At 51.6% G+C, this 15,713-nt stretch overlaps 1 protein-coding gene across 2 annotated transcripts; it reads right to left on the minus strand.

Moving 5' to 3' along the window:
• Positions 1 to 6,597: 6,597 nt before the first annotated feature.
• SFXN3 (sideroflexin 3) lies at positions 6,598 to 15,671 on the minus strand. 2 transcript variants are annotated; one of them, XM_010356116.2, is made up of 12 exons: positions 15,335 to 15,671; positions 14,383 to 14,551; positions 13,055 to 13,218; positions 12,243 to 12,413; positions 11,811 to 11,909; positions 11,353 to 11,428; positions 11,104 to 11,189; positions 10,705 to 10,832; positions 10,478 to 10,527; positions 9,183 to 9,232; positions 8,653 to 8,700; positions 7,808 to 8,386 (listed from the first exon to the last, which is right to left on the minus strand). In XM_010356116.2, the coding sequence occupies exons 3-12, from the start codon at positions 13,213 to 13,215 to the stop codon at positions 8,290 to 8,292; spliced, it is 966 nt and encodes a 321-aa protein (XP_010354418.1). In that variant the 5' UTR covers positions 13,216 to 13,218; positions 14,383 to 14,551; positions 15,335 to 15,671; the 3' UTR covers positions 7,808 to 8,289. The 2 variants fall into 2 exon arrangements, with proteins under 2 accessions (XP_030796516.1, XP_010354418.1); XM_030940656.1 differs by lacking the exon at positions 15,335 to 15,671 and having other exon boundaries at positions 6,598 to 8,386; positions 14,383 to 14,447.
• Positions 15,672 to 15,713: the final 42 nt, after the last annotated feature.

The raw sequence follows: 15,713 nt of genomic DNA on the forward strand, positions 1-15,713 counted from the left end.
GCGCTTGAAGGCCCCCAGGTCTCCAGTGGCAGGGAGACAGCACATCCTTCCCATCCAGCAGACCCAGGGTAGCTGCCAGTTAGTCACATCTTGGAGCAGGCCTACCTGGTGCCGCTCAGCGGGAGATACAGAGTAGAACCACAAAGAGGGACCCCTCTATCCTCAGCCTCCATTCCCTCCTCTGCCTCTGACCTTCTGAGATGGCTTGGCCTGGCCTGGCCAGTGAAGCTCTGCCTTTCCTGCCTGGACCACCGTGCCCAGTCCCGATGGATTCCCTAACACCCTCTGATCACATTGTGAACAACCTTGAATTGCTAAAATAAGGTTAGAACTTCCCACCAATAAGGGAAAATTTCCTACAAAGACACAGTACCTGGTAGGTTTACAGAGGGCAGGTCTGAGACCCAAATACAGCCCAGTGATATTCTTTTGTTTTCTTTTCTTTCTCTCCCTTTCTCTCCTCTCTTTCTCTTTCTTTTTCTTTCTCTCTCTTTTTCTCTTTCTCTCCTTTTTCTTTCTTTTGACAGGCTCTCACTCTCTTGTCCAGGCTGGAGTGCAATGACATAACTCACTGTAACCTCGAACTCCTGGGTTCAAGTGATTCTCCTGCCTTGGCCTCCTGAGTAGCTACGATTACAGCACATGCCACCATATCCAGCTAGTTAAAAAAAATTTTTTTGTGTGTGTAGAGATGGGGTCTTGCTATGTTCCCCAGGCTGGTCTTGAACTCCTGGGCTCAAACCATCCTCCCACCTTGGCCTCCCAAAGTGTTGGGATTACAAGTGTGAGCCACCATGCCCGGCCTGTGTTCCTTCATTTCTTCCTTCATTTATTTAGGACAGAAGTTCTCAAACTTTCTACATCTATAGAACCCTTAGTTTTTCAGTAATTTTTTCACAGCACCTTAAGCCAAAAGAAATAGCTAACAGCCGGGCATGGTGGCTCACGCCTGTAATCCCAGCACTTTGGGAGACTGAGGCGGATGGATCACTTGGGGCCAGGAGTTTAAGACCAGCCAGGCCAATATGGTGAAACCCTAAAAATACAACATTTTTTTCTACTAAAAATACAAAAATTAGCCAGGCATGCTGGTGGGTGCCTGTGGTTCCATCTACTTGGGAAGCTGAGGCAGGAGGATCACTTGAGCCTGAGAGGCAGGGTTGCAGTGAGCTGAGGTTGCACCACTGCACTCCAGCCTGGGCAGCAGAGCAAGACTCCATCAAAAAAAAAAAAAAAAAAAAAAGAGAAGGAGAGGGAGAGGAGGAAGGGGGAGGGAGAGGGATTAGCTAACAGTTTTCTTCAAGTACTTAGGTCCAAACAACTTAAGTATTGACATCCTAACAACTTTGTAGCTGTCTGAAAAATGCATACACATAAATTGGAAGAAAAAAAGAATATTTTTTATTTCATTCTTAACCCCAGTTACTTACTGATGGGATGCAAGTGCCTGTTGGGTTCTGTGTAACTTCTCAGGACTTGGAATCACCTTGGACACTGTCACTTTCATTTCCCATTCCACATTGACTTTTGTATAGTTCTTTGTATTACAGTAACCATCAAAAGCCCAGTGATGCTGGGCGCGGTAGCTCACGCCTGTAATTCCATCACTTTGGGAGGCCAAGATGGGTGGATCGCCTGAGGTCGGGAGTTTGAGACCAGCCTGACCAACATAGGGAAACCCCATCTCTACTAAAAATAAAAATTAGCGGGATGTGGTGGCACGTGCCTGTAATCCTAGCTACTCGGGAGGCAGAGGCAGGAGAATCACTTGAACCTGGGAGGCAGAGGTAGCGGTGAGCCAAGATTGTGCCATTGTATTCCAGCCTGGGCAACAAGAGTGAGACTCCATCTCAAAAAAAAAAAAAAAAAAAAAAAAGAGAGAGAGAGAGAGAAAGAAAAGATCATTAACAGTGATGAACAAATCTAGCAGGATGAACCAGACTCAGACGACTTGAGAATTTAGAAAGTAATGCTGCCAGGTAGAGCACAGGGTGATGTTTTACCTGACACCATCACTGACCAGCATCACCATCCCACCCCACTGTGCCTTGGTGCCTTGGAAAGAAGGTCATGAAAATGAAACTATATCACTAAGTACAAGCAACACAGCTGTGGGACCATTCTCTAGGAACTGGACAACAGTACGGTGAAGATGTCTCCCTTCCAGCCTGCCTTAAGCCATAGCAGTTTGGTGCCAGCCCCAAGAAGCTGCAGATGTGAAGGGTAGGTCAGCCCCACAGGGAACTGCCAAAGGAAATAGGCATTGGCTTGTGCAGGGAAAGAGATAAACAACAGACTTGGAGAGAGTGGCTCTGATTACATATGAGACACTCTCTCCAACACCCCATTCCCTGCATTGGAAACTCCTACAGAGACAAGAGAAGAGGGAGGGAGGAGCTGAGCTCTTCCTTGTCTTGCTGACTGTAATAAGTAGGGGAAAAGCTTCACTTCCTCAGGGGACTTTTCAAGCCATGTTATCCCCAAGATTCTGATATGCCTCCCTGGGAGGACGTGCTTCTCCATCCTCCAGGCTGAAAATCACTAAAGCTGTGAGCCATCATTTGTTTTGAAAGTGTCACATTTTTACATTTGTTGAGGTATAAAACAGATTGAGAACCATTGTGTTTATGACCTTACCTGAGATCAATATATGAGTGGAGTTGGGTGGGATTTAGGGCACATTTGGATTCCTCATTCATTTACTCAGCAAACAAGTATTGAGTGCCTACTGTGGATAAGGCACTATTGTAGATGCTGTGGGCATTTAAAAGGCAATATGTGAATTGGTGTTTAATGGGTATATACTTTCAGATTTGCAAGAGAAAGTTCTGGAGCCTGTTTCACAACAATGTGAAAATATATATATCTGTGTGTGTGTGTATATATATACATTTTTTTTTTTTTTTGAGACAGGGTCTCCCTATATTGCCCAGGCTGGTCTCAAACTCCTTGGCTCAAGGGATCCTCCGGCCTTGGCCTCCCAAAATGCTAGGATGACAGGCGTGAGCCACCACACCCAGCCAACAATGTGAATATAGTTATTATTGTACACTTAAAAATGGCTAAGATGGTACATAGCATGTTATGTTTTTTACTACAATTTTAAAGTGAAGATATGGCACCTGCCCTCGGTGGGCTTTCATTTAAACTGGAAAGAAACATCTGTATAAGGCCAGTAATACATGTAAATACCAATCAGGGTGATTCCCAGTTCACAGCAATTGCCCTGCTTTGGTTACAGCCTCAACGTCAGAGGTAAACCTGAATGTCCAATGTCCTTGCATGTTGACCCTGACCCCTGGCCACCTCCTAGGGGTACACAACTGATCTAAGCTGTTCCAGTTTTTGAAACTTGGAGAAGGCAGAGATAATTCTGTTATAAAATGTTCTTAAGGGTTTTGTTTTGCAGAGATTTCTGTATCTCGCTTCCCAGATGGGGTTATGTTACATAGATTTTCCAGTAAAAGTATTAGGTTGGTGCAAAAGTGATTGCGGTTTTTGGCACTACAAGGCCTCTTTTCAAGGGAATTGCCATGCCCATAAACTCCAGCTGCTGACACCCTCAAAACTGGCTTTGTCCTTTCCAGTCCTGTTATTAACCTCCATCTCTAGCTATGAAAAATATAGCAGAATCTTTCCAATATCTCCGCCTATTTAGTGAAGCTAGCCACAATTATTTTCTGTTGGTTTCAACAAAATAATCTCAAAACCCAAACCAAAGTGTTCCTTTTGGTAAATAAAAATTGTCAATTGATGAGGACTTGCTGGTGATAGAGGAGGGGAGGTCAGAAGGAAAATAACAACTGGTTAATTTATAGGTTAACATAGCAAACTCTTGCCCCATAAGCAAGCACTTCAACCTCAAGGAGCTTTTCGTTTCTTTATTAAAGGCATGGGGTTATTTTCCTACTGGAGGTTTTGGATATGGGGTTGTGTGTGTAGTCCAAGCTATGCAGGGTTCCTCCTGCCTTCTCCAGGTCGTTATTCAGTTGCAAACATTGCTGGTCTGAGAAGAGGAAGGAGGAAGCTACCGGAGGCTGTGGCCTGCAGCAGAGGCTGCCTTTGTCTGGCAGCCTGAGCTGGGACTGGAGCCTAGGAGAGCCCCAATGAGGGAAAAGATGTGTATAAAGGAAGAGAGAAGAGAGCATCTTAGGAAACTCCCCTTTTGGGGATGATAGAGCTGAATCAAGATTCCTCCCCAATTCCTAGCAAACAGTTGTCCTTCTTGCCTTTCGAGCACGCGCTGTGTACCTGCAGGTGGAAGGATAGCTTCTCTGTTCACCCAACCGCCCATTTCTACCCAGCGCCGGCCACAGAACCACACGCGGTGGCTCACGCCTGTAATCCCAGCACTTTGGGAGGCCGAGGCGGGCGGCACAAGGTCAGGAGATCGAGACCACGGTGAAACCTCGTCTCCACTAAAAATACAAAAAAAATTAGCCGGGCGCGGTGGCGGGCGCCTGTAGTCCCAGCTACTCAGGAGGCTGAGGCAGGAGAATGGCATGATCCCGGGAGGTGGAGCTTGCAGTGAGCTGATATCGCGCCACTGCACTCCAGCCTGGGGGACAGAGCAAGACTCCGTCTCAAAAAAAAAAAAAAAAGAGTTCAGCGAACGTTTCCTGGACTGTTAGGGAGGGAAAGGAGGAGGACGGCGCCGGAGAAAGAGCCAACAGCCTGTAGAGGCAGCTGAAAAAATCCGGGCTTGGGATCCAGGAGGAGAGTCCTCGCGTGATTCCTCAAAAACCTCGCGGATTTCTGGGCAGGAAGTCAAAGTGCTGGTGCTAGGGAACTCGTGGGTTTCGAAATTGGAAAGGAGGGAGGGGGACTTGGTGGATTTAGCGATCCAGGATCGAGGTCAGCGAGAAAGCGGATCTGAGACGTAGCTTCCAAGCTCCGACCCGGAAGGTGAGGGAGACTCCAGGCCTGAGGCACTAAAGCCGTTGCTCGGGAAATGGGAAGGAGGCGGAGCCTAGCTTAACTGACTGACAGGGACCACAGAAGGGGCGAGACTCTGCTTCTGAACTGTCCGTTCCCAGAGGGGCGTGGCTTACCTTTGACCGGGAGGGCCCGGGGGCAGGGCTTGAAATGGACAAGCTTCACTGAGAGGAAATGGGGCTTGGCTCTGACCTGTAGGGCACCAGACCCAGCAGGACTAGGCTAGAGTCTGTCATAGCCCCACAGTGCCAGAGCTGAAGCTGGCCCTGATTACCTGTCCTTAGGAAGCCTGTGTCACTGGTTCCGGTGATCCTGGAAAGGAGCAGGATATCCGTACTTGACCACCTCCCTATGGCCAGGCTAGACTTAGAACATGGGCAGGGAGAGAGGGAAGGTTGTGGTCTTTCCGGTCTTCATAATAGGCAGGATGGGGGCTCTGAAGCAAATGAGGCCAGGCAAGGGGAAGAAGATGGGAGGGAAGGCCAAGGACACCAATGCGGGCTTCCAGAGAAGGTTCCTGGAGTCTGAGATCTGGAAGGAAGACAGGAGGCCCACAGGATAATGGGGCAGAGCACTTTCCAGTGAAAAAGGTGCTGCCCTTCAGCCCAAATGCTGACTTCTGAGGAAATTTCCAAGTATAAGGAGGCAGTTTGGAAGGTATAACTGGCTAAGGTTTGTCCCTAGAGAGTCTGTGATGTGCCCTATAGCTAACTCTTTTGATGTGTCTGAGAAACTGGTGTGGAATTAGGAAGGAAAGATGACAGAGAAGCCCACTAGTGCCCTGGCCAATCTTTTCTCTGACGTGGTTTAATGTTATCTGTGGAACACAGATAACTCTGTTATAAAATGTTCTTAAGGGTTTTGTTTTGCAGAGATTTCTGTACCTCACTCCCTAGATGGGGTTATGTTACATAGATTTTCCAGTAAAAGTATTAGGTTGGTGCAAAAGTGATTGCAGTTTTTGGCAATACAAGGCCTCTTTTCAAGGGGATTGACAAAGGCCAAAAGTGTAACTGCAGAAAGAGCTTTAAGAGTTGACCAAGGATTCCAGTGGGCTTGGTGATTGACAGGACAGGATGAAATTAAAACTGGTTATCTAGGCCAGGCACGGTGGCTCACGCCTGTAATCCCAGCACTTCAGGAGGCCAAGGCAGGTGGATGGCTTGAGCCCAGGAATTGGAGACCAGCCTGGGCAACATGGCAAAAACCATCTCTATAAAAAAATACAGAAAATTAGCTGGGTTTGGTGGCATGTGCCTGTAGTCTCAACTACTTGGGAGGCTGAGGCAGGCGGATAATTGAACTGGTGAGGTCGAGGCTGCAGTGAGCCGCTGATCCGTGCCACTGCACTCCAGCCTGGGTGATACAGGGAAACCCTGTCTCAAAGAAAAAGGAAAGAAAGAAAGAAAAGAAAAAAGAAAGAAAAAGGAAAATGAGAAGAAAAAGAAGGTGAAAGCATCTACATTCCCTGTCTACCATACTTGGTGTGCCAGTGGGAGTACTGATTGTCTAATCTCAGAGCTCCCTCTGCTGGGGGATGAGGCTCCCTACACAAGGGGAGGAATGAGACAAGACCTGCATTCAGTGGGGAGAGACGGAAGGCTGCAGGCAGGGGACTGTTTCTGGGCCCTCAGGACATGGAATCAAGTGATGACCAAGAAGTAGACAAGTTTGCAGTTTATTGAGTAATGGCTGACTTCATAGATGTTATCACTGGGGGCGGTTGATGGGAGGAACTGCATCAGTTCTCACTCTCAGAGTTCCCCTTTTGGGAACAAGTGCTCTCAGAGGTTCCCACTGAAGCCCTTTTATCTGCCCCGCCCCACCCACCACTGAAGCCAGAGGTCATGGGAGTTGGGATCTAACTACACTCTGTGAACTTGCCACCACCCATTCCATCCCCAAGCCCATATTTTATTTGGACTAGCCATTGATGCTCGGGCCCTTCCTCTTCCAGGGGGTGGGAGGGTGGAGGTAGGGACAGGACCAACCCTCAAGAAAGAAAAGAGGTTAAGGTGGGGGTTTTGCTGAATGTCTAAGAAATGTCAGTGGAACAGGCTGGGTGTGGTGGCTCATGCCTGTAATCCCAGCGCTTTGGGAGGCCAAGGCAGGTGGATCACCTGAGGTCAGGAGTTTGAGACCAGCCTGACCAACATGGTGAAACCCTGTCTCTGCTAAAAATACAAAACTAGCAAGATGTGGTGGCACATACCTGTAATCCCAGGTACTTGGGAGACTGAGGCAGGAGAATCACTTGAACCCAGGAGGCGGGGCTTGCAGTGAGCCAAGATCGTACCATTGCACTCCAGCCTGGGCAAAATAGTGAACCTCCATCAAAAAAACAAAAAAAAAAATAGTCAATGGAACACAAAATTCCCTGTCTAAACATTGTACATTCGGGGCCTAGCTGCCCTTGAGGATGTCCTAGTTACACCCTTTCTGATACCTGTGGAGTTTAAGCACCATTCCTACAGCTGTGTCCCTTGGGAGGGGGTGCAGTGGGAGCTCTTAAAGGGGAATGCTTGCTCTGCCTCTGTGGCTTTTTGTTTGGGAAAGGGAGTTGGGATTGCAGGATTTAGATTTGAGGTCATGATGTCACAGCACACCAGGAACTCCTAAGACTGTGCCTGAAGATGCCCACGCTGCCAAGTAGGGTGCTGGGGGAGACAGCGAGGGCAGTACAGGACACAAGCGCTCCTTCGTCTGGTGGAGGAGGTGAAACGGAGCTATTCTAGAATACAGGGGATGGCACTGAGGGATGCATAAGTCCCCTGCCTCCCTTGTCCAAACATGTTCTCCTCTGCCAGCCCAGTCAGCTTGGGGAGCTAGATATCAGAAACCTGAAGGATTCAGCCCACTTTGGCCTACTAGTGTCTGTAAGTCTCTGTCCTGAGATCCTGGGGCTCCTCCTATGTCTAGAAGGGATGAGGTGCCATCAAAAATAACTTGGCTGGTATAACAGTTTAGAGAAGGAAGTCCCACCTGTAGCCTGGCTGGCAGGCAGGTACATGAGGCTGAGAAGGGAAGCCAGATGTCAGAACATACTAGGCTAGCGTGCCTGCTCCTGGCTTTCAGGACCCAATGTACAAATACACATATGTATCATGTATGTATATGCGTGGACACTCAAGCACATGAGGGAGGGGTTATGTGTTCTGCTCTTTGAAACCAGAGAGGGGAGGAAAAGCCTTATGGTGGTACCTCCCCCACCCTAATAGGTTGCTACCCTCAATGGCCATCTGCCCACCAAGGCCCCTACCCAGTGCTAGGCAGATAGGCAAGTGGCAGGGGTGACATGACTCCACTAAAGCAGCAGCCCAAGGAAGTGAGGGAGGGGACAGAGGCTGACCCTCCTCAAAGCCCCTTGTTGTAGTAGACCACTTCTACGCTGGGGTTTTGCTCATGGATCTGAGCTCTCAGCTCTGGTTCCAGCTTGCTTACATTTATGGAGCTGCAATAGAACAGCACAGGTCAGTTAATGTCCCCTGAATCCAACCCCACTCAGGCACAGGGATTGCCATCCCACCTCCTCCCAGGCTGAAGAATCCTCTCCTTCTACTGCCAGAAGGACTGGCTCACTGTCATTCCCCCACTCCCAGAATCCGTGGAATGCCTGCCAGGCCTCCTCCTGAACACACTGGAGGACCCTAGGTCAGCTGGTCCAGAGATGCAGAGTCCAATCCAGAGTCCCCCACCCAGCCCAGGGACAGCACTTACCTCTTCTGGGGGAATAGGGCACAGCACAGGGGGGTCGCAAATACCAGGCTGGAGGAGACGAGTGTTGGAAAGGTTTGTAAAGCTTTGACCTTAGGGTGTTCCCTCCCTACACCCCACTCCATCCTTGGAGATCACTCCTAAGGGTGGAGATTGATAAAAGCTGAAAGGACCTTTTAGGAATAGTAAACCCAACCTGGACATCTGGTTCTGAGGAAAGAGAGCCCCACAGCCAGTAAGTGGCAGAATCAGGAATTAAATGGGCATGAATCTCCTGGATGGCACCAAAAGGTACATTTCCATGGTTTCCTCTTATAGATGAAGACTGGAACCCCCTCACTAAACTCTTGACCTTCAAGGACAGGGACCGCCCCCAACACACAAATACACACACCTATAGGTGTTCAAAACACACACCCACTGAATGTATGAATGGATGATGTCTATAAACATCTTAAAGACAATCCATACCTACCCACATCCACCATAGACAAAGCACTCCCCACACCCCAGCTAATTCCTTGCATACTTACCAGAAGCCCACCAGTCCCACCTGCAGGGGCGCCCCCAGCCAAGGGCGGCGCTGTGGAGAGACAGAGAGACAATGGAATGGCTTGTGTCCCCTGCCTCACTGTCACCCCATTTTACCCACCATGGCTCTATCCCATCAGCCTTACCTTGGAGCCCTTAGACCTGTGGCCCTTTTCTTTTTCCCAAAGCAATAACAGGGCTGGGACCTCTAGATTGCACCCTTCCACTCCAGCCAGGCCTATATGCTGATTACCCTCCCTGGCACCCCATGACACATTCTCACCTCTCAGAACTGGTTGCCATGGCACTCCCCGGCCCTTTTTTCCCTTCTCTCACTTCCTCCAGGAGCTGATTTCTTCAGGAAACCTCCTCTGAACCTCCACTTACCTCTTCCCATCCCAGTGGCATGAATCTGACCCTTTCCAAGCACGTCTCTTCCTCGGCACTCTTCTCAGTTTGCTCTGGCCATGGGGACCACCAACCTGTTCCTCAAATGTGCAAGCCCCTCCTGCTGCAGTGCTCTTGCTACTATTTTCTCTACCCCAAACACTCTTCTCTGCATTCTTTGCCTCTCTCCTTATCCTTCAGGGCTTTAGAGATCTCTTCTCTGACCATCCTGTCTAAACAGCTATCCCCCATGAATCTCAATTACACTGTCCCACTGCTTTCCTACAAAGCACATATTACACTTTCTAAGAATGTATTTATTGGGTGCCTCCTTGTTTACTGGTTTCTGCATCAGACTATAAACTTCATGAGGACAGGGGCCATAACCATCTTGTTCAGTGCTGTCTCCTCAGCCCTAAAACATGCCTGGTGCATGGCACTCAATACATTTGTGAATAAATTATTCTGTGAATGAGCCAGGGCTTGTTCCTGTGCTTTGCTTTTGTGTCCTGTTCATGTCTGTGTGTGTGTGTGTGTGTGTGTGTGTGTGTGTGTGTGTGTGTGCACCCGTGTGTATCTCTTAGTATGGAGGCACTAGGGAGTGAAAGAATGAGCATAAGATCAAGTGTGACTATGACAGTCCCCTCCTTTGTGTATCAGAAGCCGCTGGAGTAACACTGATGAAGTTGGTTTCCTTCCCTCGTCCTCTCCTCCTGCCCCTGCAGTGTTCCTTCACCCCAGCCCAGTTCATTCTTGCTGAATGAATGAAGGTGGAGGAGGTGGTGCAGGGGTCAGGAGAAGGGCTAGCAAGTCTTAGAGACTCAGACCAGGCTGGAGAGAGGGTTGGGGCGTGGTCACTTCTTCTCCCAGCCATCCCCCATTCCAGGACAGGAGAGGTAGAGTTGCCTACCTTCAGGAAGTCTTTCTTCTCCAGAGTGTCCATGATCAGTGGGGGGATGGCTGTGGGGAGAGCAGGGCCAAGAAGGAGAGCATTAGTAGTGGAGTCAAAGTCAGGAACTGTGAAGGGTGACCCCCTCAAAGCTCCTCCCTCTCTCCCTAGAGTCCTCCAAAGTCCCTGAGAACTGCACCTGCTTCTCTCAGAGTCTCCTGTGCCCCACCCAGCCACTCCCACCTTACCCATGGCAGGAATCGCCATGCAGATTCTTGAAATCACCACCTGGAAGATTCCCTGCTTGGCTGCGGTCACCGAGTAGCCAAGCCTCTGACCTGCCTCATCAGCCACCGGGATGCCCACCTGCAGCTCTCTGCGAAGGGAGCGGGGTTAGGGTCAGATCACAGGCCCCGGATCCCGCCTGTAATGCCTGAATGGGCAGCGGCTCCTCAGGGTTCCCTCACACACCCCAGCCTCAAAGGCTGGTTCTCCCACCTGAGGATCCCAGGGTCAGACTGAGCCAGGTCCCAGCAGCTCATGTCTGAGGAGGGAGAGGGATGTCCCCATTCTGAGGTGGTCTGCATGACTGGACACTGTGCTACATTATACTGGGCATGCACATGCCAGGAGCCGGGGTCACTCACCTCTGCCTCATCAGGGGGATGTTGATGCAGTTGGCAGCTGCCACCGCTGCAAAGGGCACAAATCTGCCAACCAAAGGGGGCAGGTGCTGCGGAGGAAGGGTGTTGTTCAGTGGCCCTGAGGGCCATGGGGTGGTGAGGGACTCTGAGGAAATATAGGGGGCCTATAGGTCAGGACTGGAGGCGTGATGAGGAAGAAGGAGGCAGATAGAGGATGAATGGGGGGCGGTCAGGAGAGTAGGGGGCCTTTACCTTGGTGAGGGATTTGAGTCCCAGGGCCGTGGCCACAGCTCCAGTGGTGGCACTCCCATAGGCTGTCCCCAGCTGCCTGTGGGTGGAAGAGCCAGGTCACGGGGAGAGGTGAAGAGTCCAGCAGGTGGCCCTTTCCTTTAGGGATATGCTAAGTCCTCAATACATGAGGCGTAAAAGGGGAAGCTCCTTGCAGAGGAAGCCTCCCTCCATCTCCGCGTAAACTTGTCTGGAAGCCCCAATCACACCCTGTGAAGAGGGGTGAGTCCCCCACAGCATGCATAAGAGGACCTCATGCTTTCAGTTAGGCAGGGTAAGTTGGGGTGGGGCAGGCTGAGGAGAGAGTGCTGAGCACTGGCTGCAGGGACTGCAGGGAGTGGGAGAGAAAGGAGAGGGCACTGTGGGCTGGGAGAAGAGGGTCAGATGGGACAGTGCAGCTGCTGCAGGGGGCTGGCTCTCACCTCACGGTGATGGGAGTGTCGCCACTGCGGTTGGAATAGTTAACAATGGCATTGAAGGACTGATTCACCCACTGCCAGAACACCACAGTTGGGGTCTTCCTGAGGGAACAAAGACACTCACTTCTGCCCCCTCTACAGTGGCCCTCATCTTTAGACCCCTGTAATGAAACCAAAGGTTATTCCCCAAGCCTAAGAAGGGACCCAGTTGATGGCCCTAGAACCTGCTCTGGTAACCCCTATGTACCCCCACCCCCATTTATACAAACACACCTACTGTGTCTGGGGTGAGAGAACTCCTGAGGCTGAATTCTGAGGAATGGAAGGGATTCTAACACAATCTTTCACTCGCCAAATTGGCCCAGACAAGAAGCACCTAGTCAAGCCGTGCTCTAGCTTAGGGCACTCAAAAGGGGGACATGGGACAAGACCTGCCTGTAGAAGGTGAGCATGCAGCCGGTGATGGTCATGTTCATGGGCACCTGGGCTGACATGCGGCCAATCAGGACCACCTTCTCCCCTGTGTCCGGATGGAAGGCAGAGTCATACACATACTTGGCCCTCCACAGCTGGTCCTCGGTGATCCCTGGGGTCACAACGCCAGCCCTGCAGAAGTTGGCAAGGAGCAGACAAGCTATCCCAAGGGGCAGATCTACCCTCACAGGCCCCATCTGCCCAGCTCAGGGTAACTCTGGACAGAGAACCAGGAACTTCAGCCCCTAGTCTCAGCATAAGGGAGTTCCTTGTCTTGGGAGGAGGGCCAAAGTTTTCCAGAAGTGGAGGGTCCTATTTCTATTTCCCTTCTAGCCACACGAAGAGGGGTATCCTTCTGTTTCTGCTAAAATCCTGGGTCATGGGTGATGGTGGTTTCCAGTGGGTCAAAAATGGCTGCGAGCATCGCAAGAGTTTTTCCTCCCAAAGATAAGCGGAATTCCCTTCTATCTTCCTGGGACTCCACTTTGAGCACCTCTATCCTTGCAGATGGTGACCCAGCGATGGGATAGGTCCCTGTAGAGGTTTGTGAAACATACAGCAGCCCTTCCCATAAATATCAGTGCCATCTTCTCAACCCAAATGCTCTAAAATCCTTTGGGTTAAAGCTCTGTGATGCCAACAGAGGGGGCTAGAGAGTGAGGGGATTGAGGGACAGGGTCACTGTCAAGCTTGAGGAGGGAGGTACAAGACATACTATATTAATCCCAGAAAATGAGATACTGGCACACAGGGTCAGACTGGGGGGTGGTCACCTGTAGTTCTGCACAATGTTCCGAGAAGTTTCCAGCTGTGCCGCAGACAGCAGCAGATTTCGAGGATCAGTAACAGTGAAAAAGTGCCGGGCTCTGCCCAGGAAAGTACTTTGGTCCCAGCGAGGTTCCTGGATGTTGATGTCTAAAGGCAATTCACCCATTTTCTGCAGGACAGACACAAGGGTCAGAGTGGGAGTCCAAGGGTCCAAGGGCTCCAGCTAGGGGAAATTTTGGTGCCCCTGCCCTGGCCCCTGAGCTTATCATCAGTCCCTTTAAGAGCTCAAGGTGACTAGAAAGATAAGCAAGGGTGTGGGAAGGAGCTGTTTCCTCAGCAATGTCCCTGCCCAGGGACCTGCAGCCACTGGAGGAAGGGGAGGGGAAGACCAGAAACAGGAAAACAGATCTCCTTGCGCTCTATCCTGGTACAGATTTTCATGAGGGAGGATTTACATGTATGTGGTTGACACATGAGCAGCAACAAACATCTCAGCCACGTGTACTGCAGATGCACAAGAATATATAACACATATATTACACACCCATGCTCAGGTGAGCTTTAGGTCCCAGCTGCCCTGAGACCTGGATACAAATTCCCAAGGCTATTTTGGAAAATGGCATAAGACATCCCACACTCCAGTCCCTGATTGGAGGAGAGCAAGGCCTTACTGGCCACCCAGGGCTTATCTGTTTCAGATCTCAATCAGGGGACTCTGATGTCAGCCATGTGTGTGCATGTGGGCACACACAAGTCCCCTCTACAGACCCATTTTCTCCAACTCACACTGAATGACTCCAGGCTCTCCCTGGTCTCTGGCCAGGTAGGGCTGGCACAGACACTCATCCACCTCTCTGAGCCACTTGCCTCCGGATAAGAGCAGGATTCAGTGGCTGCTCCCTCCACCCAGCACAGAGAGGAAAACCTGGTGCAGCCATCTGGCTGAGTTGGGCAGAATCCTACAGAATGACTAATCCTCTCCAGCCACACTTCCTCTTGCAGAGGCAGACACACCCTCCCCTCACACTCACATACCCACACACAAAGACACCATCATGCACACCCTGCCCAGACATACAGACAGAGTGGAGGTGTCCTATATACACCGGCCCTCAAAGACTGTTACAGGCGCACACTGTGCCCATCTGCAGACACTTGAATGTGTGACTACACACAGCCCCACCCTGACATTCCTCCCGCAACCTCCCTTGTGCCCTGTGGACCTCCATAGAGCCGAAGATACTGACTGCACCAGGATAGACAGTTTCAAGGCAGGCTTCCTTCTCTGACCCGCATTCCCGAACCCCGCCAGCCAGGGACAGCGAGCACTTACGCTTTCCAGGGCTTCCTGAAGCTCTCAGAACCGCCTTCCTCTCTGCCTCCGCTGTCGCCGCCGGGCCCTCCCAGCCATCACGCGGGACGTCACGCGTGACGCCGACCAGCAGGGAGGGGCAGGAACTTCCCGGCCGCGCCCACCCAGTGGGCACGGGGATTGGCAGAACCTGGGGGAGGTGGGTGTCATTCGAGGCGATCCCCCCGACCCCGGCCTGGGCCACCGGGACCAGGCCCTAAGCTGCTTCCCAGAGCCAATCCCACCTCGGGGATCAGTTCTGGCCCGCTCGCCAGCCAGAGGGAGGAGGGGCTGGAGCTGCGGGCGCTGCTCCCTTTGTTTACAGTCCCCTGGCGGGCCTCAGCAGACCCCCAGCCCTGCAGCAAGAGGTCTAGGTGCCCAGAGAGAAAGCCCAGGGTGCAGGTGGACAGTGTGGAGGGGCGGTCCTCTGCTGGCGCGCCGGGAGGGACTCGGGTTACCACCTGGCTTGTTTACTGGATGGCTGCCTTGGCAATGGCCTCTGGCTGCTTGCCCCCCTGGGCTCCTACCCTAGTATCCACAAGCTCCTCTTGTAGCAGCGCGGCATCCGCATCACTTCACAGCCCTGCTCCTGTCGTGCCTGTGCCCCTTCTATGTCCCCAGCCCTCTCCCTGCTCTTCCTCTGTAAACCCTAGCTCCGCTGTGTCCCTGGTCTCCTTACACTCCCAACCCCATCCCTGCACCCCAGACCGTAGCCCCACCCCTGGGATGTGGAGGGGCAGACAACCCCAGGAACCTCGCGGTCTGCATCCGAATAAGTGCATCAGAAGGATTCTTAGGATTCTTCCCGTCCTGGCACCAGCTGCCCCACCCTGCGACCATTCCAGAACTGGGTAGCCAGAGATACCTTCTGACAGAGGAGAAGGATGCAAGTGAAGAAGGCACCCCCTCCGCCACACACATACTCACAACTCACCCAGTCACCACACAGAGTACACCTGCAGCAAACGCAGGCTCACGTCCCGCTCTGCCCGGTGACGTGCCCCCACGGAGGCCTCAAGGGTGCCCACGGAGGGATGGCAATTCCAGGAGCCCAGGTAGCTGGCTTGGCTCAGAGAAGAGGTGCTTCTAGCAGGAAGGGAACAAGCCGCTAAATTAGACACAAGCCCTAAATTTTTGGGATGAACTAGGGCGTCAGAACCACAACTGGGGTGGGTAAGGAATTCCGCTGCCCGGGACCAGGTAACACCAGTCTGTCCCTGGAGCGCAAGGGAGGTGTCGGAATAGAATGACTGACGGCCCTACCAGCCAATGGGAGCCCAGAGAGGTGCAGGCCAGCCCAATTCCCTCCCGCA

This window comes from Rhinopithecus roxellana, chromosome 11, assembly GCF_007565055.1.
Source record: "Rhinopithecus roxellana isolate Shanxi Qingling chromosome 11, ASM756505v1, whole genome shotgun sequence".
Lineage (NCBI taxonomy): Eukaryota > Metazoa > Chordata > Mammalia > Primates > Cercopithecidae > Rhinopithecus > Rhinopithecus roxellana.

Coding starts and splice junctions, on each gene's coding strand:
- SFXN3 (XM_030940656.1), bottom strand. CDS start 13,215: ATGGGTGAATTGCCTTTAGACATCAACATCCAGGAACCTCGCTGGGAC. Junction 11,190..11,352: donor GACTCAAATCCCTCACCAAG/GTAAAGGCCCCC, acceptor CTTCCTCCGCAG/CACCTGCCCCCTTTGGTTGG. Junction 10,833..11,103: donor ATCCCCCTGATGAGGCAGAG/GTGAGTGACCCC, acceptor CTCCCTTCGCAG/AGAGCTGCAGGTGGGCATCC.